The 26357-nt window shown below is 57.4% G+C and overlaps 12 protein-coding genes across 12 annotated transcripts; 6 read left to right on the forward strand and 6 right to left on the reverse strand.

The window, feature by feature from the left end:
- Positions 1-469: 469 nt before the first annotated feature.
- Positions 470-5304, reverse strand: BDV59DRAFT_205334 (putative eukaryotic translation initiation factor subunit eIF-4F; the record flags this gene model as incomplete). Its single annotated transcript, XM_073694624.1, has 5 exons — positions 470-614; positions 665-1041; positions 1093-1176; positions 1235-4528; positions 4657-5304. The coding sequence occupies 5 exons, from the start codon at positions 5302-5304 to the stop codon at positions 470-472; spliced, it is 4548 nt and encodes a 1515-aa protein (XP_073544110.1).
- A 970-nt stretch (positions 5305-6274) lies between these two features.
- On the reverse strand, positions 6275-7335 carry BDV59DRAFT_186673 (HVA22/TB2/DP1 family protein). Its single transcript, XM_073691065.1, has one exon. It carries the CDS (start codon positions 7265-7267, stop codon positions 6449-6451), a length of 819 nt encoding a protein of 272 aa, XP_073544111.1. The 5' UTR covers positions 7268-7335; the 3' UTR covers positions 6275-6448.
- Positions 7336-7440: 105 nt separating this feature from the next.
- On the reverse strand, positions 7441-9981 carry BDV59DRAFT_186675 (FluG family protein). The gene has a single exon (XM_073691066.1). The coding sequence runs from the start codon at positions 9434-9436 to the stop codon at positions 8072-8074; it is 1365 nt and encodes a 454-aa protein (XP_073544112.1). The 5' UTR covers positions 9437-9981; the 3' UTR covers positions 7441-8071.
- A 380-nt stretch (positions 9982-10361) lies between these two features.
- Positions 10362-13136, forward strand: BDV59DRAFT_205337 (NRDE protein-domain-containing protein; the record flags this gene model as incomplete). The annotated part of the gene is made up of 5 exons (XM_073694625.1): positions 10362-10545; positions 10629-11011; positions 11063-11571; positions 11622-11706; positions 12234-13136. 5 exons carry the CDS (start codon positions 10362-10364, stop codon positions 13134-13136), a joined length of 2064 nt encoding a protein of 687 aa, XP_073544113.1.
- Positions 13137-13696: 560 nt separating this feature from the next.
- egl3 (putative extracellular endoglucanase/cellulase) lies at positions 13697-15866 on the forward strand. Its single transcript, XM_073686762.1, has 5 exons — positions 13697-14302; positions 14350-14561; positions 14611-14675; positions 14722-14819; positions 14864-15866. Exons 1-5 carry the CDS (start codon positions 14206-14208, stop codon positions 15814-15816), a joined length of 1425 nt encoding a protein of 474 aa, XP_073544114.1. The 5' UTR covers positions 13697-14205; the 3' UTR covers positions 15817-15866.
- BDV59DRAFT_119016 (cytochrome P450) lies at positions 15866-17766 on the reverse strand. Its single transcript, XM_073686761.1, has 2 exons — positions 17157-17766; positions 15866-17097 (listed from the first exon to the last, which is right to left on the reverse strand). The coding sequence occupies exons 1-2, from the start codon at positions 17547-17549 to the stop codon at positions 15916-15918; spliced, it is 1575 nt and encodes a 524-aa protein (XP_073544115.1). The 5' UTR covers positions 17550-17766; the 3' UTR covers positions 15866-15915.
- Positions 17767-19786, reverse strand: BDV59DRAFT_119015 (uncharacterized protein). Its single transcript, XM_073686760.1, has one exon. The coding sequence runs from the start codon at positions 19379-19381 to the stop codon at positions 17984-17986; it is 1398 nt and encodes a 465-aa protein (XP_073544116.1). The 5' UTR covers positions 19382-19786; the 3' UTR covers positions 17767-17983.
- Positions 19787-20089: 303 nt separating this feature from the next.
- BDV59DRAFT_186686 (putative dimethylallyl tryptophan synthase) lies at positions 20090-21630 on the forward strand. The gene is made up of 2 exons (XM_073691067.1): positions 20090-21349; positions 21406-21630. Exons 1-2 carry the CDS (start codon positions 20163-20165, stop codon positions 21503-21505), a joined length of 1287 nt encoding a protein of 428 aa, XP_073544117.1. The 5' UTR covers positions 20090-20162; the 3' UTR covers positions 21506-21630.
- Positions 21631-21701: 71 nt separating this feature from the next.
- Positions 21702-22227, forward strand: BDV59DRAFT_186687 (uncharacterized protein). The gene is made up of 2 exons (XM_073691068.1): positions 21702-22131; positions 22205-22227. Exon 1 carries the CDS (start codon positions 21871-21873, stop codon positions 22072-22074), a length of 204 nt encoding a protein of 67 aa, XP_073544118.1. The 5' UTR covers positions 21702-21870; the 3' UTR covers positions 22075-22131; positions 22205-22227.
- BDV59DRAFT_186688 (biotin--[acetyl-CoA-carboxylase] ligase BPL1) lies at positions 21702-25312 on the reverse strand. The gene is made up of 7 exons (XM_073691069.1): positions 24556-25312; positions 23867-24503; positions 23247-23813; positions 22920-23191; positions 22205-22869; positions 22065-22131; positions 21702-22012 (listed from the first exon to the last, which is right to left on the reverse strand). The coding sequence occupies exons 1-5, from the start codon at positions 24605-24607 to the stop codon at positions 22370-22372; spliced, it is 2028 nt and encodes a 675-aa protein (XP_073544119.1). The 5' UTR covers positions 24608-25312; the 3' UTR covers positions 21702-22012; positions 22065-22131; positions 22205-22369.
- Positions 24712-25209, forward strand: BDV59DRAFT_205344 (uncharacterized protein; the record flags this gene model as incomplete). The annotated part of the gene is made up of 4 exons (XM_073694626.1): positions 24712-24776; positions 24843-24874; positions 24922-24986; positions 25141-25209. 4 exons carry the CDS (start codon positions 24712-24714, stop codon positions 25207-25209), a joined length of 231 nt encoding a protein of 76 aa, XP_073544120.1.
- A 31-nt stretch (positions 25313-25343) lies between the features above and the next one.
- On the forward strand, positions 25344-26354 carry BDV59DRAFT_186695 (putative mitochondrial genome maintenance protein Mgm101). The gene is made up of 2 exons (XM_073691070.1): positions 25344-25976; positions 26031-26354. Exons 1-2 carry the CDS (start codon positions 25423-25425, stop codon positions 26296-26298), a joined length of 822 nt encoding a protein of 273 aa, XP_073544121.1. The 5' UTR covers positions 25344-25422; the 3' UTR covers positions 26299-26354.
- Positions 26355-26357: the final 3 nt, after the last annotated feature.

A 26357-nucleotide genomic window follows, 5' to 3' on the forward strand; every position in this document is an offset into this window, starting at 1 on the left:
CTCCCTCGCGGAAGAATGACCGTTGAAGCTCTCCGGGTATTGGAAAATGCATAGACACGACATGAAGGGAGGACGAAAAGGGGAAGGGAAATAGAAAGAGAAACAGAGACATGAAAAGACACCTTCAACCTCGCTCGTGGCTTTCGACGGCTCTGCTCAAGGTCCCATTACGGCCTTTTCGCTTTCCAGCCTTCTTTTTTTTCTTTCTTTCCGTCTGTTGGCCAACATCCATTGTACATTATAAAACGACCGGGAACGGTCCCCTCGCGATTCCCGCTGATGAAGAGTAAAACAGAAGTGTATGTGAGCCGACCGGAGGGATCGAAATCATGGACGAGAAGTTGAAGAGGGTCCAGGAGGGAAGAAACATAATGAAGCTTTAAAATAGAGGGATAATGAATGGATCAAACGAGGAAAAATCTTTCCAGAAGAAAAGAAAATAATGTGTTCATTATCATTGCCAAAGAATCTATGATGCTTCCTCGCCGTCCTTGGACGGGGCCTTGGAGGGTCGGCGCTCAACCGCGGGTTGCGACTTGCTCATCAGAGGGGAGGTCGGGTTGGATGGGGGAGACGTCGCCATGTTGTCCCGGTCTTCCAGGCTGGCCAGAGCACTGTCGAGATGTTAGCAGACGGACGAGCAGCCATCCAAGCCCAGACTTACCTGAACGCATTGATCGATGAGGCGGCCTCCTTGTCTTCCTTCTTAGCAGGAGGAGTGCCAGTACGGCTGCTAGCAGCGCTGTCATCGCTACCACGAACCAGGTTGCCACCGGGGCCAAGGTTCTTACGACCACTGCTGCTGCGAGAGCCCAGCATGCTGGAGGGACCGAACGACATGGGCTGCGTCGTGTTCCTAGTAGTCCGCAGGCGACGGAGGTCATCGCTTCCAACCTTGCTGGAGGCATAGTCCTGGGGAGGAGCCTGGTTGAAACCACTGGAGTAGCTGCGGGCATCACCACGGCCCATAGCCGGGCGACCACCGCGGGAAGCCTGTTGACGCAGGCGCTCCATCTCGGCCTCTTGCTGGGCACGGGCGGCCTAGGGTGGATTAGTATAGGAATATCAGGGCCACAAAGGAGGAGGACATACAGCTTCGCGGATTTCCTGGATGGTCTTGGGACCCTTGTCGCTGTCCTTGGACTGCCAGCGAGCACGACGCAGATCACAAATATCCTGGAGGGAAGAACATTAGTTATCACAGCATCAGCCACAATCGACAGACACTACTCACCATAAGCATAAACTTCAGACGGCTGGGCAAGCCCTCGATCTGCATCATGAGCTGGATGCGGTTGAAGTAGGCGTCCATCATGGTGTGGCCCTTCTCGGAAGCATCGAGACTGGCACCGATGGTGCGGAGGAGACTGGTCAAACTCTCCACCTCGGCCTCTTCGGGAACACCCTCGTAGTCGACCAGCTTCTTGACACACTCGTGCATGATACGCTCCGTCAGCATACCGAGCTTGTACAGCTCACCAATGAACTTGACGAGACCCAGTCCACGACGCTTGGCAGCGGCAGCCTTGTAGTACTCGTCGGACATCATGGCGGCCTCCTCGGTCTGACCCTCGGGCTTGGGAGGCAAGTTCACCTTCCAACCGCGCTCGAACTCTTCCTGACAACGGTTGAGGAGATACTTGCGGAAGAGACTGCCACCCGCCACGACGTTCCCGTTCTTGTCGCGGATGTTCTCGTCCTTGATCTCCATGCTCATGCTCTCGAGCATACGCTTGCAGAATTTGGCATAGATGGAGGCCCAGTGAGCTTCGTCGGTAGCCTTCTCGAAAGTGAGTTGAATGACCTGGCGCAGAGTCCGTCCGTCCGATTCGTCCTTCGACTGGGAAACGATCTCCAGGATCTGAGTGGAAATCCTCTCGAAGTTCTCGGGGGTCATCTTGTTGAGAGCGGCCTTGACCTTACGCTGCACCACATCGGGAGCCATATGGCCACCAGGAGTAGGACCGGCGGCGGCAGCAGCGGCCTGGCCAATGCTGCGGGGCTTCCAGCCGGTGGCGGAGATCTGAATCGGGGCGACGTCCTTTCCGGCGGTGAGAGGCATCGACTTGGCCATCTCTTCTTCCTTCTTGGCCTGGTGCTTCTCGCGCTTGCTGCCGGACCGGGTGTTGGAACGGTTGCCGGACGGGACACGAGGGGAAGGAGGCATGCCTGGATGCATTGCGTTAGCAGAGTTGGAACGGCTGACAGAAGGAGATCCCATGCCCAGACCAGATCGTCCGAAGGCGCCAAATGGATTCATCTGACCAGCGCGCACGGCGGCATTCGACAGGGCAAAACGCTGCTCGGAGCTCGTTCCCGAAGGCAAGCGGCCGGGAGGCTGTCCGAAGGTGCCCATTTGGAAGGGCTGAGAGATACCACCCCGGGACGGGTTGCGACCCATGGGGGTGCGAGCGGACTGGGGACGGGAGGAGTCGCTCTCGCCGACGGTCTCGCGGACACGGGCGTCCCAGTCGATGGAGGGCTTGTCCTTGAACACATTCTGGAACTGCAGCAAGAATTCCTTGTTGTAGTGGAACTTCCGGTCGGCGGGGGCGTTGGCGTTGAGCGCGGGGTTAGGAGAAACGATCGAGGCAGGGTAGGAGATCTTGCTGAGGTCGGAGATCAAGCGAGCGGAGTGGAGCGACTTCATGGCGGCACTCGGCTGGGGCGGATCGACAGGCTTGCTGGTCTCGAGCTTGAGCGCGGCCGGCTTCTGCTTGGTGGCACTGGCGGGCTTCGAGGGCGGGCCCATCGAGGCCTCCGAGGTAGGGGTGGCAGTGCCGCTGTCCGCCGGAGTGCTGGTCTCGGTTGGTTGCCATCCACCCTTCTTGAGAGAGGCGAACAGCTCCTTGCTGGACTCGTCCTGCTCGGCGCCGGCCTGGCGCTTGCGCTCACGCTCCTCCTCGAGGGCTTCAGCCTCGGCCTCGGCCTTCTTCATGTTAGCTTCGTACGCTTCCGCCTCTTCCTTCTCCTTGCGCTCCTTCTCCTCCTTCTCGGCTTGCTTCCGGGCGTAATAGGCGCGCTCGGCCTCCAGTTCCTTGGCCTCGATTTCGGCCATCTCGCGTTCGATGGCATCGTAGTCGATCTCGTCCTCGTCGGCGGGGGCGGGGGCGGGCTCGGGAGCCTTGGACTCCTCCTTCTTCTCGGCCGGCTTGGACTCATCGACCTTGCTGTCCTTCAGGCTGAGGTTCTCCAGATCCTTGCGAGCGGACTCGGACTCGTCGGCCTGCTTCTTGGAGGCGTCCTCCTGCTCCTTCTGCTTCCGGTCCTCTTCCTCCTTCTTGCGGCGCTCATCGGCCTCCTGCTGTTCGATCCGCTGGCGCACGGCCTCCTTCAGCTGGAGCTTCTTCTCCTCGTTCGTCTTGGACGTGGAGTCGGAACGGGTGTGGTCCGTGCTGCTGCCGGTGCGGGGAGGAGGCGTGGCCGTCGGAGTGGCGACGCGGACGGGCGATGGGGCGGCGCGCGAAGGAGACGCGGGGGCCTTGTCGAAGGTCTTCACGGCACCACTAGGATCCTTGATGGTAAGAGGGTTCTTCTTGTTAGAGGGGATCACAAAGTGAGAGGACTTGCCCGGGACCGGGCTGTTCGAGGAACGGCTGGCGGAGTGGGCATGGGCCGGGGTGGGCGGACCCCCAGCGGGCGGTTGACCCTGACCCAGGCTGGAGCCCGGGCGGTCGTTCGACACCTGCGACGGGGTGCGGGACAGGGACGGGGCCTGCGCGGGGTTCTGGACGGGATACTGGCCCGTCATATAGTGAGCCTGGGGGGTGAAGGGCATGCCGGGACGCGGTTGGGGCGAGGGAGGCATGAAACCGCCCATGTAGCCGGGCTGGTAGTAGCCGTAGTTGGGATCGTAGGGGTACGCGGCCTGGGGAGTTTTCATCAGCGTCAGATACTTTTCAAAATGACCGGTCTCGGGGGCCAAGTCGGGGGGCGGCGGAAGAGCCAGCCGCGGATTCATAAAGCGACGATGGCTGGGGTGGTTATGGCTATTGGGGCCACAGAGCACGCGGGGACCCTGTCCGTGTTTCGAACGGGCCGCGCCGCGGCGAGAGGGTTTCTGGTTGGGAGTGAATTGGGTCCTCACCGGTTGGGGAGCCATATGAGGCGGATAGCCGCCGTACGCCTGGGGGGCCATCTGCGGGTGCGTCATGGGCACGGTGTTCATCTGGGGGGTTGTCGGATGGGCGGTGGCGAGTCCCGGGCTGCGGCTCGCCTGGGGGGAGTTGGGGAACGGCGGAATGGGGCGTCCCTGGTTAGGGCCATGGAACTGGGGAGGCATGTTAGGACCACCGCGCGGCGGGTTCGGCGTGCGGAAGTTGGGACCAGGCGAGTAATGCATCTGGCCCTGGTAACCGGACTGAGAATATCCGCGACCACGACCACCCTGATGGGGGTAACCACCACGACCAGGACCATTACCCATATGGTTGCTCATGTCGCTGTGTGTCGACTGGGAAGATTCCCGACGGAGATGGGTGGACGGAGGAGTGGCACCAAGGGGGGCTTGGGGGGTCGGACGCATCTGCTAGAAAAAAAAAATGTTATTATTAATTTCGGAAGATTTTCACGGGTATGCCAAGAAGGGGGTAAATTATGCTGGGGGAATCCCATTTCCCCCGGGGTATCGCAACAGGAGAAGAAGGACAAACGTACGTTATCGCCCGCCTCACCAAAGCTACCAAAGTTGGGAACGTTGCCCTGGGACTGGTATGAGGAGGGTGGTGGACGACCACCGCTGGAGGCCGGCTGAGGGATGGGCGAAGGCGACGTCTGAGGCGAGGTGACCCGAGGGTTATTCACACTCGGGGTGACACCAAGACCGGACTGAGGCTGGCTAGCCAAGGCGGCCGGGTTCCCCAGGTTGGGCGAGGTCTGCTGATTGGCAAAGCCGAACTGCAGGCTATTGGGACGCGAGTTGGGCCCCCCGTTGGGGAAGTTGCCTGAGGTACCCGCGGAGGTAATGGTGACGGAGGGTTTGCGCGAGTGATCGCCTTGGGCCGGAGCACCATTGACGATGGTGACGCCGGGAGTCGACTGGGACTGCTGCATGGGTTTGCCGCTCACAGGAGATGCTGAGGTCGACTTCCCATGTTGCGCTGAGCCGCCCACGGTGACGGGAGCGGCGGTGGAGTCCGTCGCGGACTTCTTGGTGGCGGCGTTGGCGTACGACCTGGAGGAGGCCGGCGGAAGAGGCGAGGATTTCCCACTGAGCGAGGGGGAAGAGGCGTGGGAGGAGGAGGCGGCCGGAGTGGAGGTGCTCTGTCCTTGAGGTTGGCCTGGCTTGGGAGGGATCGAGCTCATTAGACAGGTCGGGGGAGGGAGAAAAGCCGAATCGCTGAGGAAGAGGAGGTCGAAGGGATGAGGAGGAAGGGCTGAGAGAGGGAGATCGAGTTACTCGAGGGGGATGAGAAGGTGAAGTAGAAGTTGGTCAACTTCCACATCCACCTGATAAAAGAAAAAAAAAAAGTAGTCCCTTTAAGATAAGAGAGGGGAGGGGAAAGGAAAAGAGGGAAATTCGGTCGAATCTCAGGAAGAAGAGACACCGAAGAATTTCCAACGATCCAAGAGAAACACGTCGTAGTCCACGACGAGGATGGTGGGATAGAAGAGGGTGGGAGAGAGAAGAAGAGGAAGAGGAAGAGAAGAGGAAGAAGAGGAGGAAGAGAAGCGGGAGAGGGAGAAAGAGGAAAGAAAAAAAGACGGGAACGAGGAGGCGGGCGATTCGGTGACGACCGGGGGGTTTGGGTCTGATCGAGTTCTATCTAATGTTGGAGAAGAGATTTTTTTCTGATTTGATTCTATTCTATCTGTCTCTCTCTTTGGCTTCTCGTGTCTATCGCGATGTTTTTCTCATCGAGATGTTCTGTGTGCGTTTTGGAAAACTTCGGATGCAAACGCGATACTGTAATGGAGGTACTAGGGACCTAGGGAGCTATTACCTCCCACCAGAGAGTCGGATAGAAGATTATAGTATATCGAGGATATCTAGAATAGACAATATGATCGAGAATATAATCTAATCGACCGACTAAGTCCCTGCGAAGTACTGCCTGGTACTTCCATTGAAGTCTTACAAAAAATAAAAGAAATAAATTACCGGCGTTCGTTTCGTTCCGTGTATTTCAGCCCCAGTCATCAGGCACTCAGGCACCCAGACACCACCGCCTCAGGCATCGCTGATATCAGACTGATATCGTCAATCCAACATCGTCAACCGGCAAATCCCTGCAGTCATCCATACTCTTCCTTCATCATGAATTCCGCGGTGGATCTCCCAGCTTCTCTCCATACGTCGACCTACGTATACACGGATGCTCTACCCCTTACTCGACGCAGCAGGTACAAACTCTCCCTCGCAGACGACAAACTTAAGACTTGCTCTATTCCATAGGACGACCAGCTACCGGTGTACCGAGGTCATTCGCACCAATTACCCCTGCAACACTCAAGACCGAGTACTCCGCGACCGAGTAATCTCCTCCACCGTTCGCGCCGCAAACTCCGCCCCCGACGCCACCGCATCGCCTCGCTCGCCAAACCATCCCGACGTCCAAGTCCCCCGCGACGGGGACCGATCCCGCACATCCTCCGGCTGGATATGGTCGAACGAGTTGTCGCTGCGGTTCTTCCGCAGCGACGACGCCGACGCCGACCCATACGCCAGGTCCTCCTCGGGCGACTCGTCCAGGTTGCGTTCCTCGCGCGCCAGCGCATTCCGCACCACATCGAGCAGATCCCGCTGGTTCGACAGGAACCGCGCCTTCTCCTCGCGCGACATCGACGCCATCTCGCGCGGCAGCAGCGTCCCGCTGGCCGAGAGCTCCTCGGCCCGCGCTTCGGGGCTCTTCCCCGTCGACGTCACCGCCGTCACCGCCGAGCTGATCGCCGAGAACCAGTCCGTCGTCGGCGTCGGCACGGCGCCCGTCGCGCTCGGCAGGTTGAACCGCGAGAGGAGCGACTGCGCGTATGACGCCGGGCCGCTCGGTCCCGCGGGGGGCGCCGTGGTGGCTCGCTGCGCCGGCAGGTGGAGCACCTTCTCGCGCACCCAGTCGACCGCCTGGTAGAAGTACTGCAGTCCCAGCGCCTTGGCGCGCTCGTGGCTGCGACCGATGAACTCTTCGATCTCGCGTTCGTGGTGCTCAAGGAACGGGTCCACGTAGGTCTGGTAGAGGAGCCGGGCGCCCTGCGTCTGCGGGAGGACCAGGTAAGAGAAGAAGAAGAGGCGGATCCAGCTGTAGAAGGGGACCCTATGTCTGGTCAGCATGCCGTAGCCGTAGATGCGGTCGATGGAGGGGTGGATCGGAACGTACCATCCCAGGATGAAGATCGTCCATGACTCCGCCATCAGCAGGGCCGACAGCACCACCCAGTACATCAGCCATGGAGCCAGTTGGGAGGGATCGCCCGATCGGAGGGCCTTGAACGAGGCGAAGATCGGGAAGAGGATCGTAATGATCGAGCTGAACAGTGAGCGAACGCATTTCAGGACCCGGAGATTGATACGTACGAGAGTAGGTCGGCGATTACCCCGAACATGATGTCTGTAGTTCTTGTATGCGTACCGCGTAGAGAAGAGGTAAGAGTCGGTGTCGGTGTCGGTGTCGGTGACTGCGGGGCAGCGACTGATGAGATTCACGCGATCAACGAAGCGGCCAGCCGCAGAGAAGCAAATGGAGCGAGAGGAGAGGAGAAGAGTGAAGAGCGAAGAGTGAGAAGAGAAAGTGAACCACCGGAGATGGAGGAGAAGCGGCTGCCTGGTTGACTGGGGCAGCCCTAAAGGAAAGAGAGTGATCGCTCCACCGCCGGCTGATCGATGAAACCAAAACCTTCGGCTGCGACGGTGGTGACGTCACCGAACTGTACCTCTTATACGGTAAAGTGAAGTATACAGCGGACATGACTTTACACAGTCTCAGTCTGCATCTACAGTTCCTCTACGGCGTAGACGGTGGCCTGCGCAGACATGCCCTAGAGTCGCAATGCGCCATCAAACCCTAATGTGGAGATGTCTCAAATATATATCCACAGCTCTCCAGTAGCCATCCACATACGGAGGACACCATAATGATCAATACCGTTCAATCAAATACTTCCGCCTCTCGTCTGCCTCCATCCGATTGAACACCTCAATCTCGGCCCACTTCATGGAAATATATGGCTCCGCAATCGACGCCCCAACCAGCTCATACAACACCTTGTCGAGCGCCAACGCTTCCAGACTCGCCGGTAGCGATCTCGGCAGCAATCGCGTAATCCCCAGCGCTCGAAGCTCCTCCGACAACATCTTGTCCGTCGCAAAGGGACAGCTCCCCGCGGTCAGGGGCAACGCCCGACGCATCCCATCCAGCCCCGCCGCCAACATTCCACAAAGCGCCAGATACGGGTTCGCCAGACCATCCAGGAGCTTCACCTCGAAGCGGTTGGTCGCAATGCGGCGCAGCGCCACTTCCTTGTTCTGCCAGCCCCAGCAGACGAACTCGCCGCCGCTGCAGAGGCCACTCGTCACACGCCGGTAGCTCATGTCCTGCGCCAGACTGAACGCCATCACCGCGGGGAGATGGTCCAGGATGCCCGCGAAGAATGCCTCGGTCTCCTCGAGCCCGCGTGGTTCCCCGACCGCCGCCGCATTCATCGACAGATGCACGTGCATGCCGCTGCAGGGGTCACGCCCCAACGGCCGCGGACACATCGTTGCGCGGAGGCTGTGCTTCTCCGCGATGTCGGTGATGATGCTGCGGGCGCGGAGGAGCGCGTCGACCGCCGGCACGGGTGCTGCTGGCGGCAGGACAAACTCCCACTGGCCCGGGGCGGCCTCGGCGTGGAACTTTTCCAAGGCGATTCCGGCGCCGAGCAGCGCGCGCACAGTCTCCTCCAGCATGTCGAGGTGGGCGTGGTCATTGGCGGTCATGCTGAACACCGAGTGGGCTCCGTCGAGAGCCTCATAGTCGACGGACTCTCTGGGGTCGTCGAGGTGGGCGCGGCGGTAGCGTCGCATGTAGACGACCTCGACCTCGAACCCGACCAGCGGGGAGAAGCCGGTTTCGTGGGCGAGCGTGTCGGTCAGCGTGGCCAGTCGGGATCGGGCGCACTCGCCGATCGGCGCCCCGTCGGCGCCCAGACACGAGACCATGACCACGGCATGGTGCGATCGAGGTGCGGGCTTGCAGTAGGCGGTCGAGATGTCCGGGTGCAAGTAGCAGACCCCTCCGGGCGTGACGCCGCGGGGCATCCGGTCGAAGGGCTCGAGGTGTAAGCCGGCTTTGACAAACGGGACGGGCTCGCCCTTTTGCACCAGGTCGGTGAAGCGGGCGACGGGGAGGATGAGGACATGGGGCAGGCCATTGTACGCGAGAGTCTGTAACCAGACGAACTCGACGGCCGGGTGGTCTGCGAGGAACTTCTCCCAGAGGGCGGGTTGGCTTGTGACCAGCATGGTGTTTGGTTCAGTTGGTGCTGGAGACGATCATCGAGGGTTTGGGATGGATGCCTGACGACCCCTCCGATGTTTGCTTTGTGACGACGCCACTCAGGGGTGCAGGGTGATGCATCCAGCCGGTGGTCACACCCTGAAGCGGTGTATTATGTACTGTATACGGACTGATACCGTCCGACGGAGGTTTCGGCCAGACATGAGTGTGTATCATGTATCATTGATGCCTTGTGGAGGAAGAAGAAGAAGAAGATTGTTGACATGGAATGAAGTCCATAGTTGACAACGTGAGGAAGTTGAAGTTGAAGTTTAAGAACGGTATGCAGAATGCATAACAGGGATGAGTCAGGGCATAAGAATGCTGGCCCACCCCGTGACCAGAGGAAACAAATACTGGCAGAATGGGAGTAGGATCAACAAAAATAAATCAGCTACGCAGTAGGAGTAGAAGATATACTCTAACGATAGGAGAAATCCATAGCCATAGCTATACCATATACTGCTGCCAGGACTACCTCCAGGCTGTTTATCTGTAGCCCTAAGGTATATCCTACGTAGGTACGCTATGCAGATTCCAACGCAAGGTATTGCACTTATCATTCTAGAATTACAGGATGCCCATTAAACTTCCACTATTCCCCCCTAGCACAATTCGGCAAAAGCTCATCTTATTTCCTGGCTGTGGCACTCAGCCTTCTCCTAGTGGGTGGGTCTGTTGGTAAAAACGGATGCATACGGATATCCATGTCAGCCCAGTGACCCCGATCATATTTAAAATACTTCCCTTGCTCACGCTCGTGTCGCCAGGGCTGATCGGGCTGACTGCGCTGACATCATCTTGGTATACAACTTCTTAACTGCTGCTGTTCGTCCCTCCTCGTCTTTCCCGCTCTTCCGTCGAGTGAGACGTGCATGGCTTCCCCGGTCCATGTGGCTTCCTCCCAGACCCAGACGCCGTGTTCAACGGCTAGGGATAGCAGCCGCGGTCTTCTCCCTTTCTGTGTTTTTCCTGCTGCTCCAGAGCACCGCCAAGCATGATCAAGCGGGGCATGTTCAGCTAAAGTACCCATTCTTATGGGAGCACGTGCAGCAGTCGCATGGCACTGGCGGTGGTAAGTCCTACCGTACACAAGAGGAAAAGAACCTCGGAGGTTCCTGCATTGGGTCAGAACTAACGTCGCATGTGTCTTGCTAGCCTGGTATCTGCCGCCGGAGTGGACGGGCTCAGCGCAGGCCCATCCATCATCCATCATCGAGGCGGCGCAACTCGTGCTGGAATACACAAACTCTACAGATACGCATCGCATTGCGCACTCGTCCATCCCGCTGATCATCCATCAGCAATGGGGCGACACCGACATTCTTCAATGGCCCGATGGCATTCGCGCCGCCACCGAAAAATGGCTGGCCACTGCCGTCTCCGAGGGCATGGCCTATCTGCTCTGGACCGACGACGGGATATCGCAATTCCTCGAGACCTACGAGTCCGAGTTCATCCCCGCCTATCGTGCGTTAACGTGGAACGTCGAGCGTTCCGACGTCTTCCGTATCCTGGCAGTGAAATGGATTGGAGGGATCGTAAGTACCAATCAAACCCCCCTTGACCCATCACCTCTGACGTCTCTTCAGTACGCCGACATGGATACGCATCCGCTGCGTTCCCCAGCCGGATGGATCGATGACCAGGACACTGCTCCCTGGACTGACCCGGTAACCGGCAAGGCGTACAACTCCACCGACCCGGTTGGCGCCATCTTCGGCCTCGAGGCGGACTTCGACCCAGACACCGATTTGTACTGGCGGCGAGGATATTATTATCCCGTCCAGCTCACCCAGTGGGCATTAGCGGCCGCACGCGGACACCCCGTGCTCTCGCAGTTCCTCGACTACATCCGCAACCACCTCGACCCTACAGCCCCCGACTATGCGGGTAACAATGACGCCTCGACTAATCGGTTCCAGCAACAGATGGACATGAACCCCGTCGGCGCGACAGGTCCTGCAGCCATCACCGAGACGGTGCAGGGGTGGTTGGGAGAGACCGCCGGTTTGCGATGGAACGCGGTGACTGGACGGCACGACGACGGGCGCAGTAAACTGGTGGACGATATACTGATTCTTCCCATCACTGGCTTCAGGTATGCCCCCTTTTCTGGTACCGGCAGTGGCGTCGACTAATGTGTCTCAGCCCCAGTAAGAACCGATGGAGCGATTGGAATCGCATGGGCGCGAAGCCGCTCACCCACCCGGATGCGAGACTCTCGCATCAAGCGGTAGGGACGTGGAAGTCATTCCGATTCCAGGTGGAAGTTGGGAAATTGTGTCGGACATTTCTGGGATATTGTCGGGACTGGCCACGGATATCGTAGTTCGATGGATATGTATAGTGTCTAGTTGTTTAGCGAATATACTTAATGCAACATGTGATGGACGCAAGCGACAGGCGGTGGAGTTTTGCCGGCTGCCCGATGACTTCACTTTCAGGTACCGTTTTGGGACATCTCGTGATCGCCATCTGCTTGCTTTTCCTCTTCATTCCCTCGATCACTTCCTCTCTTCTTCTCCTTCACTCTCTCTACCTGCTGGACCGGGTATGACTCTTTAGAATTAACTGTCCCAACCCTCCGATCCGACTCGAGTATTCCGTCCTACCTCTCGCCACTCATCACTCACCGTCCTACACCATGTGCATTGCACTAATATCCACAGCCCACCCGTCCTATCCCCTCATCATCATCGACAACAGGGATGTACGCGATGCACCACCCTCGGCAAACACACAAACACTAATGTCCACTAGGAATACGTGCACCGTCCGACCTCCCCGGCCGGCTGGTGGCCCAACCCGCACGCCAACGTCCTAGCTGGGCGGGACCTCGCCCGCGCCATACAAGGAACATGGATGGGGATCACGCGCGAAGGCAAGGTGGCCGTCCTCACGAACTATCGGGAGAAGAGGACAGACCAGGCGCAGGGTGCGCAGAGCCGGGGCGCCATCGTGAGCAGCTGGCTCGCCGTCGACGCCGAGACGAAGCAATCGACCCGCGACTTCGTGCAGAAAATGGTGGCCAGCCCGACGGCGCGGGATGTCGGCGGGTTCAGTCTGGTCTGTGGCTATGTCAACGAGCCGCTGGCGGTCGTATCGAACCGCTCGTCCACGATGGACCAGATCAGCTGGCTGGCGACGCAGAAGGGGCAGACGGTGGGACTGAGCAACACGACATTTGAGGACCGGTCGTGGCCGAAGATCCTCGACGGGGAGAGGCTCATGAACGAGGCGGTTGAGGCGCACTCCCGGACCGACGAGGACGAGGATGCGCTTATTGGTCGACTGCTCGACGTCTTGAATCGGAATACCCTCCCGCAGCTCGCGGACGATGCCACGGCCGAAGACTATCTGCCGTACTTCAGGAAGAGTATATTCATTCCAATCCTGGGACTGAAGGATAAGCCGGCGGCGCCGGCTAATGGCGCCCCCGCGGCCTGTGTCAATGGGAAAATTGCCGCCCCGGATAAGAAGAGCGACCCGCTGGACCAGACGTACCTGCACGGGGCATACGGCACCCAGCAACAGACAGTAATTCTTGTAAGCCACACGGGACGCGTGCGGTACTTCGAGCGGACGCTCTACAACGACGATGCGACGCCCATTCCGACCGGGGAGGGGGACCGGTCGTATGAATTCCAGGTCACCCACCCATAATTTGATTGTTCATAGCCACTCTGATCCTATGCATAGCAGATGCCAGTCATAATCAATTCACCTCATGAACATACTCTACCATACAAATCAAGAGGCCGGTTTTTAGGCTTTTAGCATGCCGGGTGAACCCACGGTGCTTTGCCCGCCTTCTGCTTTGGGGTCCTATCGTGATTAGGCCATTCGAATACCCCTATTCCTTCCATGGTCGAGTCATTATTGGCATGATCTAGAACTGATGGCGGACGGCACGCCCGCCCGATCCCTGGGGTCGGTCCCTTAGAGTGGGTCTCATTACACGGCTCAGGGCCAGGGGTCTAACATGGACGACACAGGCATTCTCCATGCGTTGCGGTACTTTGTCTGGAGATTGTGTTTGTTGACAATATTCATCCCAGTCAACCAAGCTTTCTAGGGGTCGGATGATATTCTCGTGGTGATGATCCGTTTGTTGAGAACTCGACACCGCGGAGGAAATTACCCACGCTTCTCCACCAATAACGTGCTTCCTGAGACGATGGTGTTTCATCTTGAGCATGCATTTGATTAGTCCCACGACCAGATGGAAATGTCAGGTCTGTTCGCTCAAGAAGTGTGAGGCTTGATCTGCACCACTAAGCTGCTAAGCCTTTGGGCTGCAGCTTTCGTTTCGCCCAGGTCGCACGCATGGAGCAATGAAGCGTCGAGGAAATTCGAGGGCCGCACTACTTCCTTAGTGGACATCCTAGACCGGGACAGTGCTCCCTAGACATCTAGACCAAGCAATGTAGCTTGCCGGATGCCCGGGAACTTCCCAGACTTGGTGTCGCATGTTGATGGATCCGTTGAAGTCCACTGGCGGTCTCAGAACCCAGAGTCCATGGAAAGAGCTCGCTCGAATATTACCTGTGGATCCCTGGAAATGACTTGAAATCATGGACCATTGTCCAAGTATATAAGTGAAGATTCTGACGCCACATTATTTCCAAACACCAAGACTGGCTCTTGATTCCGTTCATTCGTGTTCCCTGTCCTTTCAATTCCTTTCTTGTACTATACTATAAAATCGACAAACTCAAAACACTCTTTCAAGATGAGAATCGGCAGTTTGATGATGGCGGCCAGTGCCGCAGGCCTGGTGCATGCGTACCCGCGCCGTGAGATGAAGAAGCGCGAGACCGGATTCACCTGTTTGTTTGCCTGTGTACCAGCCACACTACCCAGCTAACGGGATCAGGGTTCGGTGTCAACGAGTCTGGTGCCGAATTCGGTGAAGGGAACATCCCTGGTACCCTCGGCACCGACTACACCTGGCCGGATACTTCGAAGATCCAGACGCTGCGTAGTGCGGGCATGAACATCTTCCGCGTTCCATTCCTCATGGAGCGCCTGGTGCCGGATGACATGACGGGGACCCCAGATTCGACTTATCTGCAGGCCCTGAAGAAGGTAAAGCAAAGATGAAGCATGCAGCGCGGTATGATACTGACTGCGCTAGACTGTCACCGCTATCACTGACAGCGGCGCGTACGCTGTGCTCGATCCTCACAACTATGGAAGATAGTATGTGTCATGCCCCATCTGTACTTTCAAGTCTGACAGATCCCAGCTCCGGAAGTATCATTTCTTCAACCTCTGATTTCAAGGCCTTCTGGAAGACGGTGGCCGGCGAATTCGCCTCGAATGAGAAGGTCATTTTCGACACCAGTATGTTCTCCATCCTCTCTAAGAACATCCGTCTAACGAACAAGACAACGAGTACCATGATATGGAGCAATCTCTCGTCCTCGACCTCAACCAAGCCGCCATTAACGGCATCCGTGCTGCTGGCGCCAAGACTCAGTACATCTTCGTCGAGGGCAACTCCTACACGGGCGCCTGGAAATGGGCCTCGACCAATGACAACCTGGCCCAGCTGACCGACTCGGCCGACGACAAGCTCATCTATGAGATGCATCAGTACCTCGACTCGGACGGCTCCGGCACGTCGGAGACCTGTGTCAGCTCGACTATCGGAAAGGAGCGCATGCAATCTGCCACTCAGTGGTTGAAGAACAACAACAAGAAGGGGTTCCTGGGTGAGTTTGCCGGCGGGGCCAACCAGCAGTGCGAAACAGCCGTTGAGGGCATGCTCGAGTATATGTCGCAGAACTCGGACGTCTGGATGGGCGCCGAATGGTGGGCTGCTGGACCCTGGTGGGGAGATTACATGTACAGCTTGGAGCCGACTGACGGCGCTGCTTATGATGCTTATATGCCCATCTTGAAGAAGTACTTTGTTGGATCTGCCGGTGCTTCTTCTGTCTCTACTTCTACCCCCTCGTCCACCTCGGCATCCGCGTCCGCCTCTTCTTCGTCTTCGACTTCGGCTTCTGCGGCCGCTACGTCGGTCGAGACCTCTGCCACTGCCACCGCCGTCCCAGTCTCTTCTGTTACCTCGTCCTCCAGCGCCGACTCCGCCACCACTACCCAGGCAAAGACCACCGAAACTCCCGTCGTCTCCACGACGACCTACCCGACTTCGGTGATCACCTCTGTGACCTCGATCCTCCCAATCTTCACCTCCCCTCCCAGCACCTCGAACCCGCCGGATGTGGCATCGCGCTGGGGCCAATGTGGCGGAATCAACTGGAACGGACCCAAGGTCTGCCAAACGGGATACACCTGCGTGATGCAGAACCCTTACTTCCACCAGTGCATGTAGAGTACCAACAGCGGAGACATGGGGCGCCAGAGTCCTTCTATAAACAATGCTCATATCCACGTTAGCATCTATCCTACAACCTTAGATGACAGAATTCCACTATGCTTCATGCAGCCGGACCGTAACCTCCGCTGCCGGCGCGGTTGTAATATTCGAGGCCAGGCCAATCTCCTCAGCCGGATCACTCTCCCGCGTGCCAAAGCTCACACCCTCGATGCCATCAAACCGCTGCAACAGCCTCACCAGCACATACGCAGCCTCCACAAGCGCAAACTGCTGCCCGATGCACACGCGCGGTCCACCCCCAAACGGCAGATAATCCCAGCCGGCCCTCCTGCTCTCCCACCGCTCGGGAAGAAACTCCTCAGCATCGTCCCCCCATAGATCCCTCCGCCGCTGCATCACAAATATACTAAATGTGACTACCTGCCCGCGCCGCACATACACCGGCGCCGCGCCGTCCGCGCCCCCTCCGCGCGGCAACGTCGTGTCCCGCGCCGCCACCCGCCGATTCAACGGCACAATCGGATACAGCCGGAGGACCTCGTTGATAAAATGCTGCAGGTAGCGACAGGCCTTGAGGCGCTCAAACGTGATCGTCTGCGGCGCGCCGCCGTCCGTAGCAGCGTACGCGCCAAAGTCGTCCAGCACGGCAGCGCGCAGCTTCGCAAACACGCGCGGATGCCGCGCCAGCTGCTGCACGGTAAAGCTCAGCAGCGACGCGGTGGTGTCCCGCCCGGCGAAGAGGATGTTGAGGAGCTGGGCGCGCACCTCGACCGGATCCTGGGTCGCGGCGGCCAGACCGCGCAGGAAGACCGTTTCCCCCTCGGCTCCGTCGGCGGTGGGCTTCGCGTGGGCGACGTCCAGCGCGGCGGCGACGTACCGGTCGACGTAGGCGCGAACGAATGCCGCCGCGTGGTGGAACTCACGCGAGTTGCCGAGCCATCCTAGCCGCACGCGGCGGGCGGCAAGCTCCTGGCAGCGGTCGAAGAGCGTGGCGAACCGGGCATCGGTTCCGTTGGAGCCCGTCAGCGCGGCCGTCTGGCTGTGCACGCTCTCGCCGAAGAGAAATTCGGTGGCAGAATCGATGGTCAACCGGAAGAAGATGGTCTGCAGGTTGACCGGGGCGGACCAGCGGGTTTTCGAGTCCACCGGAGGGATGGCGCGCATGGCGACTTGCACGTGGCGTTCTTCGAGGTTGAGATCGCTGATCTGGCCCCGGGTGAATTGAGGGCGGAGCAGGGCGCGCGAGTGAGTCCATTCTTCCCCGTCGGAGGTGAACTGTGGATGGGTCAGTATGGAGGCATGTGTATGGGGTTCGAACGGGAGAGAAGACGTACGATCCCATGCCCGAGGTATGGCTCGAGGATGCTGCGACGGGTGGCGCCGACTTCGAAGTCTTTGAACTGGGTGATGAGGATGGCCTGGATGTTCTTCGGATCGCAGGTGAACATGGCGTCCCTTCGCAGCTGGGAGACATTGAAGGTGGGCACGATGCGGCCCTCGCGGGTGCACATGCGCTGGAAGCGGCGCTGGACCAATCGTGGAAGATCATTCTCCTTCAACGCGCGGAGGACCTCGCGGAGAGTGTTGATGCCGAGGATATCGCCCGGATAGAAGGGGGCAGGTTCACAGCGCCATGACCGGGCGTTGCGGGTGTGGTGGACGTACGAAGAGAAGAAGCGAAGCGATGCCACGAGGGCGAGGACTGCCAAGAGGACGAGCAGGTTCATTGCTCGTATTTCCTTTTGTCTGTTCTTCTTCTAACGGATGTGTTGTCCTCCTATACCAAGGACGTGGTGACTGGGTAAGTCGACGGCAGCCGAGGATGTTAGGCTGACGCGGAGAGACGCCTCGTCTGACACCTGCTGACGGCTGACATGAAACATGCCAATCTCTGCATAAATCTGCAGGCGGCTGTGATCATTCGTTGAAGAGATATTGAAAAGATATTGACGGTGGCTGGTTCCTTATCCGGTTGCATGATGCACAGCCCATCTGGAGAAATTTTTTTTCTACGTATCGTGGCCATTTCTAAGACAGCCACTAACTGGCATGCCGAGATTGAGACAATGTTCCGCTGAGGCATCGAAGAATTGGTATTAGAATATCTTGAGATAAATTACAGGCGACCAACACATATATATCCTCCCGCTCAAGCTTAGCCCTATTTTAAGGAAGGCAGAATGTCATTTTGCAACAATTGATCCACCAGTGTCCAGATCGGCCGCGAATTGTGTGATTCAAACGCCGCCCCGACATAGTACGACCGACGAGACCCTTGCAGCGCATTGAGGGAACGGTAGAAGCCATCGGCAATAGCCTCAACGGGCACTGTCAACTGGTAGGGGCTGTGGTTACCCAGCACCATGATCTCCGGGTCAGCCAGCTGGCAGCCGCGGAAACTACTAACAATTTCACGTCGGACATCTTCCTCGGAGAGAGGCGTGTTGGAGCCAATATGCAGCGTGCGCAGGTCCTCTACAAGGCTGGGTCGGATCGTGAGAACGCAAGGAAGCCGGGGATGTTGAAACCCAACCCCTCGGTTCAAGTAACACATATCCGTTGGGAGACCCTTGGTTTTGACAACGGCTGTATAGCAATACGTGTGTTGGAACCGGCTGAATACCTTTTTCTCGTCTTCACTGGGGTCGAAATCCTTGAAAGCTGCCGGCAGAGGTGGAATGGTGAAGATGACCTTCTTCGCCCGAATCAGTTGGATACGCTCATCCACGCCTGTCCGTACCTCGACGTAAACGTAATCCCGGTCACTGGTCCGGTCCATCCGCACAACATGACTACTCAGGAGAACATTGGCACCCAGCTTGCCTTGCGCCGCCGCATAGATGGCGCTGTTGCCGCTGGTTCCCGGCTTGAGAAAGCCTGTCTGCGAGAATCCATCGACGAAGTCGATATTCCAAAACTTCATGGCATATAGGGCTGGCTGGCGCAGCCAGTCGCCCAGAAAATTCATGCCACCAAATAGAGGAAGCAGGGCACGCAGGTTGTATTTCTCAATGAAGTCCCCAAATGGGAGGAGCAGATCTTCTGGAACAGGGTGTGGAAGATAGAGCCCCGCTTGCAAATACGGGTACTCTTCCAGCTTTGCACGATAGGCCTTCAGGGCAGCCTCGCGATCATCGGGAGTTGCGGCCATTCGAATAGGCTCTCCGGTGCGGAAGTCGAAATACTCCATCCTGAGCGTCCAATGGGACGGGATGATAGGTAGTCCAAGCAGTGTAAAGTACTCGCGCACCACCGGCAGGTCGGGGAAAAAGGTCACACCGTACTCGACAGGCATTCCGGATCGAGGGTCCATGTAAGTCATGGTCTGGCCTCCCAGCCGGGCTTCCTTCTCGATGACAACAAAGCTCTTATCGTGTTGCTGTAACCGAATAGCTGCAAAGGTGCCTGCCGCACCTCCTCCAACAATGCAGACGTCGCGGGTGATGATATCAGATTCATGGTACTTGGAGCTGTCGATTTTTGAATCCCCGATATCTCCTCGCTTGCCCCCAAGGAGATTGCGGAAAGGTGCAAAAAGGCTGGCGACTTTGTAAGGCATTGTATTTGGACGTGGGATCACTGACTGCAACTGTCGGATGGGGCGGTTCTATCATCTTATAAGCAGTGGGATACCCCGTACGAAAATCTCTACCACCCGTTGTAGTCTTCTATGGACTCTTAACTTCCTCAGATGGGCCGGTGAAAGAACGGGTACTTCCGTACTGGATGTCCGAGAGATGTCTCTCTGTGCGACTCAACCGTACCAATGGAACCCGTGAATTAGGAACAAGACCGGCAACTAGCGGTGCCATACATTGCGCAGCTGAAGGTGACAAGCTGAAGAGTGGATGTTTGACAAACATCTCGGGAGACATTATTGCTAGCTCAGCCCAATGAGATTTGGCGTATAATTGAGTATGAGCTAGGTCAATCTACAAATAATTCTTAAATTACACTGCACTAGGTGAGTTGGCGCTCTGATAGCATCCTGACCGGAGCCTTTTACGAGGGTGGAGCTGATATCGTTGACTTCTTTATTTTAGGGACAAGCAGCAGTGTGCATTCGGAAGCTTCAGGGTACTCCTATCCAACAGCATACATATATATTGGATGTCTCATCCATTCAATAACTTCTCAGCCACGTCCTAGCTTTGATTGCCCAAAAATCAGACAAAGCCAGAGCCAGATCATCTATTAGACACGTATATTAAAACTTTTCTCGTAGTAAATTACTTTAATTCTGCCCGACTCTACTCCCCAAACAGACCTCTATTATCCCAACATATCAATCCATCTTTTCCTTTTCTCCTCAACAGGCTCAAGAGTATCCTCAAATAAAAATGTCATCCTACACACTTAGAGGATCTGAGCCCTCGCGGGTAGTGACCGGGCTCAATAGCTCATCCCCCGGACCATACCATATGCTAAGCAAATACTTACCCTTCTCAAACCTCGACGAGCATGAATGGTGGCATCACGTAGCCCCAATCTTGGAGAGGCTTCTGGTAGGCTCGGACTACGACTTGCACCACCAGTACCAACACTTGGCTTTGTATGGCCTGCACGTCGTACCGCTACTTGGTCCTTTCCCTCGTTCCTCACACGCTGGGATCTACATGAACCCACTAGGATCCATCGGGTCCCTCGAACTCAGTCAGAACTTCTCCAAGTCCGACACTACTGTACGGCTTAGCTTCGAACCGACCAGGTACACAGCAACCACCGGAACGGATCTCTGTAACCGATTCGCAACAGATCTGGCATTCTCCCGCTTCAAACAGATAGGGATCAAGTTCGACCCACAGCTTTATCATGACTTAATCAACCGTATCAGCATGACCGACGAAGACGAAAAGGCCTATCGGGACAGGAGCTGTCTGGATAATCTCCCATTCAGTGGCCAGATATTATTGGGGCTGGATCTGAAAGGCAGTGAGGTTTCCCTGAAGCTGTACCTGACTCCCGTTTTAAAGTCAATAGTGACTGGCGTTCCTCCATTGACTCTGGTGTATGATGCCTTGCAAGCAATAGGCTGTCCTCATACGAGCGCGCTATGCTGGATCGAAAAATTTGTGTCCACCTCGTCGACAGAGACCTTGTCCTTTTTCACATTCTCCTGTGATCTCGTCGCGCCACCTAGCACCCGGTTCAAGTTCTACTTCGCCGAAACCCTGGTAACAATGGATCGGATGACGCAGATCTGGACCCTCAACGGCCAGCTTACCGATGCGGGCACTGAACAGGGCCTCATCCTTCTCAGGGAGCTCTGGGATGCGTTCCAGATACCGGACGGCCAACACCAGGCTCTCAGCCTCAAGAGAGTCTGCACCAATGATCCCGCAACTGCTTATCCCCTTCTCTTCAACCTGGAGATCCACCCCAATAATGCACCACCCCAGGTGAAGATCTATTTTCCCGTTGCGGGAATTGAAGATGCCAAGGTAGCGGATGCTCTCGATGGCTTCTTCGCAAAGCATGGCTTCTGCCAGCCCGCGATTATGTATAGAAAACACCTGCCGACTATTGTGTAAGTTTGCCCTCAGGGCTCCTGGACATGCTGCGATTGAGGGCTAATATGACTAGGACTGGGCTGGACTTGCACGACGCTACTCATCTGCAAATGTGGGTTTCTTTTGCGTATTCGGAGAAGAGAGGCCCTTCGGTGACTGTGTACTACCATTGAACGGGGAATACTGTTATACGACGGCAGATATTGTGTTGATGAAGGAGTTTGGACGAGTTGACAATCGCACCCCAGTCTTGTTCTTTCTTGACGTCCTGTCTGCAAGTTCAAATGTGACCTACTAGCAATCACTATCTACTGCGTACTGCGTACGGCGTATTTCGCTAGCCTGTTAGTGCTGAAGTAGACCCGGTCTAATAATCTCTAGTGTTCCCAACGAAACTGATAGGGCTGCCGATCCGGGCCCACCTAGGCACCATCATTCTTTGAGACATGCATAAAGAACGAGACGATATAAATACCTAAGACCCAAGAGATCTTTTACTCCACTGAAGCATCCCAAAGATCCAATCCACCTATCCGCCATGTTCAACTTCTCCTGGTTCAAGTCCTCCAAGGAGGAAGCTCCGGCGGCTACCTGGAACCCGCAGACGCTCACCATGGAGCAGCCGTCCAGCCCTTCCTCTATGGAGCAACAGCAGCAGCAGGTTGTGACCGAACAGCCGGTATGTTATGTCTCACGATGGGATGCCGGTTATAATAACGGTGAATGTGTAGGCTACCCCTGAGGCGATGGAGATGCGGCTACGTGGTGGTGGAAATGGGGGCGGAATTTGCTGCGGCATGTAAGTTTCTTCGCGTATGCATCCCTGGATGACCCCCAATGGGCTGACTGGCGGGGATAATTACTCCATAAAGCTGCGCCGGAATTGCCTGTTTCGAGTGCTGCGAGATTTGCTGTTGAAATCGATAGACTTGGTTCGATGTGGGTTGGATCGTCACAGCCCTATCTCTCTTAGGGCTATACAAGCCTCCTTGGCATTCTATCTAGTCTAAATTTCTAAATTCATGCGAACAACCCACCTACGTCTTGCGTCTCACCAGTCCCCGTAGGAAATCGAAGCTATTACTGTCACTCTGCAGCTGCCACACGCGCCCCGTCGGCCGGTCGTTCCACCCCAGTTCTTCCGCTAGCAGCAGCCCATAGTCCCGCGTGATTCCCTTGATGCGCGCCTTGGCACCGCCTTCTTCCTCCAGCGTCACCACCTGGTGCATGTGCAGCCAGTCTGCGTAGTACATCTCCTCGAACGAGTGGTCAAAGCCGGTCCGGAGGAAGCGCACATACAGCTCTTCCAGAGTCGTGACCATCCGCGCCAGCAGCTTCTCCAGCGTGATGGGCGCCGCTTTGCGCGGGAGGAAGCGCGCCGCCAGGGCGTCCAGCGCGGTCGTCGGGGACGCATTCGTGGCGTTGATTCCGATGCCGACTACGGCGATGTATTCGGATCCGGAGAAGTGCGAGTTCACCAGGATCCCGCAGATTTTCGTGTACCGTTTCTTCTCCGGGTCGTCGGGGTCGAGGGCATCTGCGGTTGTTAGCGCCTGGATCGCGGACCGGGGGTGCAGTGAGACGTACAAACGTCATTCGGCCACTTCACCTTCACGGGCATCTCCTCATAGCCGTCATCGTAGCTCTTGACGCCCTGTACCACCGCCATCGCCGCCAGATACTGGATGAAGACCACCGGGGCCGACTGTAGTTTGGCAATCGGGTGTCGTAGCACGGTCGAGAACATCAACGCTCCGGCAGGCGATACCCAGACGTTCGAGCCGCGGCCACGACCGGCGACCTGCGTGGTGGCCGTAGCGGTGAAGCCGGACGGGAGTTTGCGGAGGAGTTTGGGGTTCCTGGGGACGTTAGACCGGTTGTTCTGCTTTGCTCTTACAGGTGCGAGAGGCGTACTTCTCCAGAATCGTGTTGGTGCTGGTGAGGACCTCGCCGTACAGGAGATTCGATCCGAACTCGGCATTGCCTTCGCGGGCCTGCGACTGGTACAGTTTGAGATTCGAGTAGTACGCATGGTGGTTGAAGTAGGGCGTCAGCTTCGACGACGGCACGTCGTCGTGCACGACAAGATACTTCACGATGGCGTTGTAATCCACGAAGCCCGCGTCTGACCCAGTCGGGGGATGTGGCAGGGCCGCCTGTAGCGTCCCCATGTTCCACGCGTCGGACGTCTCGATGCGAAACGTGTCGTTCTCATCGTTCAGGTACTCTTCCTGGCCGTCGCGAGCGACATCCGTCCGGATGGCCGCCACCAGGTGCGACACCTCGGCCGAGTCCCGCGCCGACAGATGCAGCGAAGACAGCGACGGGACCGTCGTCGTGCCCTGGGTGACCTGCAGACCGAGCTTGGACAAGCACGCCTTGAGGAAATCGGTGCGCGACCGGTCATCCGCCGCCAGGGCGTCGACGACCTTTGCGTAGTCCGGTCCTCCGGCGCTCTTGTCCAGATTCACCGCGGCGAACCTGCCCACGTTAGCCATTGCGGTCCCGTCCTGCTTCCTGGCACAGATACATACTCTGGATGCGGCCCGGTCAGTACCGCCGCACCCTGCCCGACGCGACAGTACACGACAGCCGCCTGGCCGGTGCCCCCGTGGACGTTCAGCTCCTCGGTATAACTGGCCAAAACCTCCACACCCTGATCGGCATAAGAGTCGGCCTCGACGAACACGCCACCCCCGTTATAATACGCGCGGAAGGCATCCGGCACGATGCCCTTGTCCAGCGCCGCCCGGTTGACCTGCAGGGCGGCGGCACGCGCCCCCTCCTCGCTGTGGTAGACGAAGCCGGCAAAGGCCCCACCGCGACAAACGCCGGGGAAGAAGGCCAATTCGCGATCGCCGATGACCTCCATGGTTTTATCGCCGACTTCGAACTCGCAGCGCCGACCGGCGTAGTATCCACCGGCACAGAGACCGAGGTAGGCCCCCCCGCGGCGCACGAACTGCTCAATGCGACGGTTTCCAGGACCATTGAGCGCGGCACAATAGCCGAGATCGGCACCGCCGGGGATGACGAGGAGGGCGCAGGTGAGGGACCAGGGCTCGTGGATGAGCATGTCGGCGGTGACGGGGGTCACGGCATAGTGCGGGGCGAGGAGGCGGCGGAGGGTGTAGAGACAGTGACGGACCGAGCTGACGGTGGTGCCATTGCCTGGGATCGGGTCAGAGAGCGAGTCGAGGGAGAATGGGGAGGGGGAATGGACCTGAATAGACCAAGACGTTGAGCTTCTTGCCCGTGAGGTTCGGGGTGGCCATTTCGGAATGCTGGCAATTTCCCCGCGACCTCCGTGTTTTTCTCGGCTCGTCTTCCTCGAAACAACTCTCTCTCGCCACGGACAGTCGGCGCAATCACAATTGCAATGTCAGGAACGGAAAAGAAACCCCCAGTGGTGGCAGAGGTGGACGACGACGAGCCGGACGAGTGGTGCGTACGGGAGAAGAGCCGTCGAGGCGGTTGACGAGCGAAGAAGCCGAGCTGACGGAGGGACAGGGACAAGCGGATCTTCAGCACGGGCTGTGCCGGTGAGTTCGTTGCGTTTAGAGGAGGGCAACCAACTGATGGCGAGCAGTCGAGCAGGATCAGATGAATGACTGTTATTTTGCGAAGAAAGACTGGCGGTTGTGCCAGAAGGAGGTATATTCATCCTATACGGCCCCAGGCTATCCTGATATATATTGGTCTATATGCACTCATGCCCCTACATATGGAGTCCACTCTATTCCTTGCGTTACTCCTTTATCCCTCTTGATCAGATCTATTCCTCTTCTACCGTCACTGACTCCTCCAGATGCAAAAGTTTCGCGAATGCTGGAAGCGACAGGGCAACGACCAGCGCACCCAGACCAAGGATGCTTAATTAGATTTGCTACGAATGCACACTACTTCTGACTGTCTTTCCTATTCTCTCCTCCTATTCTCTCCTTTCTACAATCTGTCGTTCTTCTGGTGGTGGTGGTGGTGGTGGTGGTGGTGGTGGTGGTGGTGGTGGTATATCACGTGACCCCATCGCGATATTCAATTCAACTTCAGCTTCTCAACGTCAACTTCATCAACTGCACCTCCTCGCACCATGTCACTCCGCATATCTCGCTCCCTCTCGCGCCCCCTCAGGCGCTCCCTCAGCTCGCTCCCCCCCAGTTCCTCCCTCTCCACCCGTCCATACACCCAATCCCTCCGTCAACATCAACAACAACCCACCTCTTCCTCCAACGCCAACAACACCACCACTCAACCCTCCTCAACCCACCCCGACTCTCGCGCCACCCGTATCCTCTCTCCCACTCCCTCCCACCCCACTACCGACAACATCTCCAAGACTGGCCTATCCGACAAGCCGCTCGAACTGGACGTCTCCCCTGCTGAGAAGATCGACTGGACGCGCTCCTTCCATGGCCTCTCCGCCGAACCCTTCCCCAAAGACGTCGCCGACATCCTTCTCGCTCCCACAGATCCGGAAGAAGTCGAGATCAAGCCCGACGGCATCCTGTACCTCCCCGAAATCAAATACCGGCGCATTCTCAACCGCGCCTTCGGCCCCGGCGGCTGGGGGCTCGTTCCCCGCAGTGAGAGCATTGTGACCCCCAAGACCGTCACGAGGGAATACGCGCTGGTCTGCAATGGACGGTAGGTTGCATGGTCAGCGCCAACAAGAGGACTCTGCTGACGGTTCGTGGCTAGGTTGGTTTCCGTCGCCCGCGGCGAACAGGATTACTTCTCGCCGGACGGCATCCCCACCGCTACGGAGGGCTGTCGCTCCAACGCCCTGGTCCGCTGTTGCAAGGACCTGGGCATCGCCAGCGAGCTCTGGGATCCCCGCTGGATCCGCAAGTTCAAGGCCCAGTACACCCGCGAGGCCTTTGTCGAGCACGTCGTGAACAAGCGCAAGTCGAAGATCTGGGTGCGCAAGGACGACCAGGTCGCCTACCCCTGGAAAGAGACGAGATAGTTACGACGTTGCAGGACGCTTCCACCCCCGGACGGACCGGGTCTGTATTATAGCTGTAG

This window comes from Aspergillus ambiguus (genome assembly GCF_047715705.1).
Source record: "Aspergillus ambiguus strain CBS 117.58 unplaced genomic scaffold BDV59scaffold_43, whole genome shotgun sequence".
In the NCBI taxonomy this organism is placed as follows: Eukaryota; Fungi; Ascomycota; class Eurotiomycetes; order Eurotiales; family Aspergillaceae; genus Aspergillus; species Aspergillus ambiguus.

What these genes read in the sequence shown, in the direction of transcription:
- BDV59DRAFT_186673 (XM_073691065.1), bottom strand. Translation starts at nt 7,267, where the DNA reads ATGCTGACCAGACATAGGGTCCCCTTCTACAGCTGGATCCGCCTCTTC.
- BDV59DRAFT_186675 (XM_073691066.1), bottom strand. Translation starts at nt 9,436, where the DNA reads ATGCTGGTCACAAGCCAACCCGCCCTCTGGGAGAAGTTCCTCGCAGAC.
- egl3 (XM_073686762.1), top strand. Translation starts at nt 14,206, where the DNA reads ATGAGAATCGGCAGTTTGATGATGGCGGCCAGTGCCGCAGGCCTGGTG. An exon ending in ATCTGCAGGCCCTGAAGAAG is followed by an intron (nt 14,562 to 14,610) that starts GTAAAGCAAAGA and finishes TGACTGCGCTAG; the next exon opens with ACTGTCACCGCTATCACTGA. An exon ending in CCTCACAACTATGGAAGATA is followed by an intron (nt 14,676 to 14,721) that starts GTATGTGTCATG and finishes GACAGATCCCAG; the next exon opens with CTCCGGAAGTATCATTTCTT.
- BDV59DRAFT_119016 (XM_073686761.1), bottom strand. Translation starts at nt 17,549, where the DNA reads ATGAACCTGCTCGTCCTCTTGGCAGTCCTCGCCCTCGTGGCATCGCTT. An exon ending in CATACCTCGGGCATGGGATC is followed by an intron (nt 17,098 to 17,156) that starts GTACGTCTTCTC and finishes ACCCATCCACAG; the next exon opens with TTCACCTCCGACGGGGAAGA.
- BDV59DRAFT_119015 (XM_073686760.1), bottom strand. Translation starts at nt 19,381, where the DNA reads ATGCCTTACAAAGTCGCCAGCCTTTTTGCACCTTTCCGCAATCTCCTT.
- BDV59DRAFT_186686 (XM_073691067.1), top strand. Translation starts at nt 20,163, where the DNA reads ATGTCATCCTACACACTTAGAGGATCTGAGCCCTCGCGGGTAGTGACC. An exon ending in AAACACCTGCCGACTATTGT is followed by an intron (nt 21,350 to 21,405) that starts GTAAGTTTGCCC and finishes TAATATGACTAG; the next exon opens with GACTGGGCTGGACTTGCACG.
- BDV59DRAFT_186687 (XM_073691068.1), top strand. Translation starts at nt 21,871, where the DNA reads ATGTTCAACTTCTCCTGGTTCAAGTCCTCCAAGGAGGAAGCTCCGGCG.
- BDV59DRAFT_186688 (XM_073691069.1), bottom strand. Translation starts at nt 24,607, where the DNA reads ATGGCCACCCCGAACCTCACGGGCAAGAAGCTCAACGTCTTGGTCTAT. An exon ending in CTGACCGGGCCGCATCCAGA is followed by an intron (nt 23,814 to 23,866) that starts GTATGTATCTGT and finishes TAACGTGGGCAG; the next exon opens with GTTCGCCGCGGTGAATCTGG. An exon ending in GAAGTGGCCGAATGACGTTT is followed by an intron (nt 22,870 to 22,919) that starts GTACGTCTCACT and finishes TAACAACCGCAG; the next exon opens with ATGCCCTCGACCCCGACGAC.
- BDV59DRAFT_186695 (XM_073691070.1), top strand. Translation starts at nt 25,423, where the DNA reads ATGTCACTCCGCATATCTCGCTCCCTCTCGCGCCCCCTCAGGCGCTCC. An exon ending in GCGCTGGTCTGCAATGGACG is followed by an intron (nt 25,977 to 26,030) that starts GTAGGTTGCATG and finishes GTTCGTGGCTAG; the next exon opens with GTTGGTTTCCGTCGCCCGCG.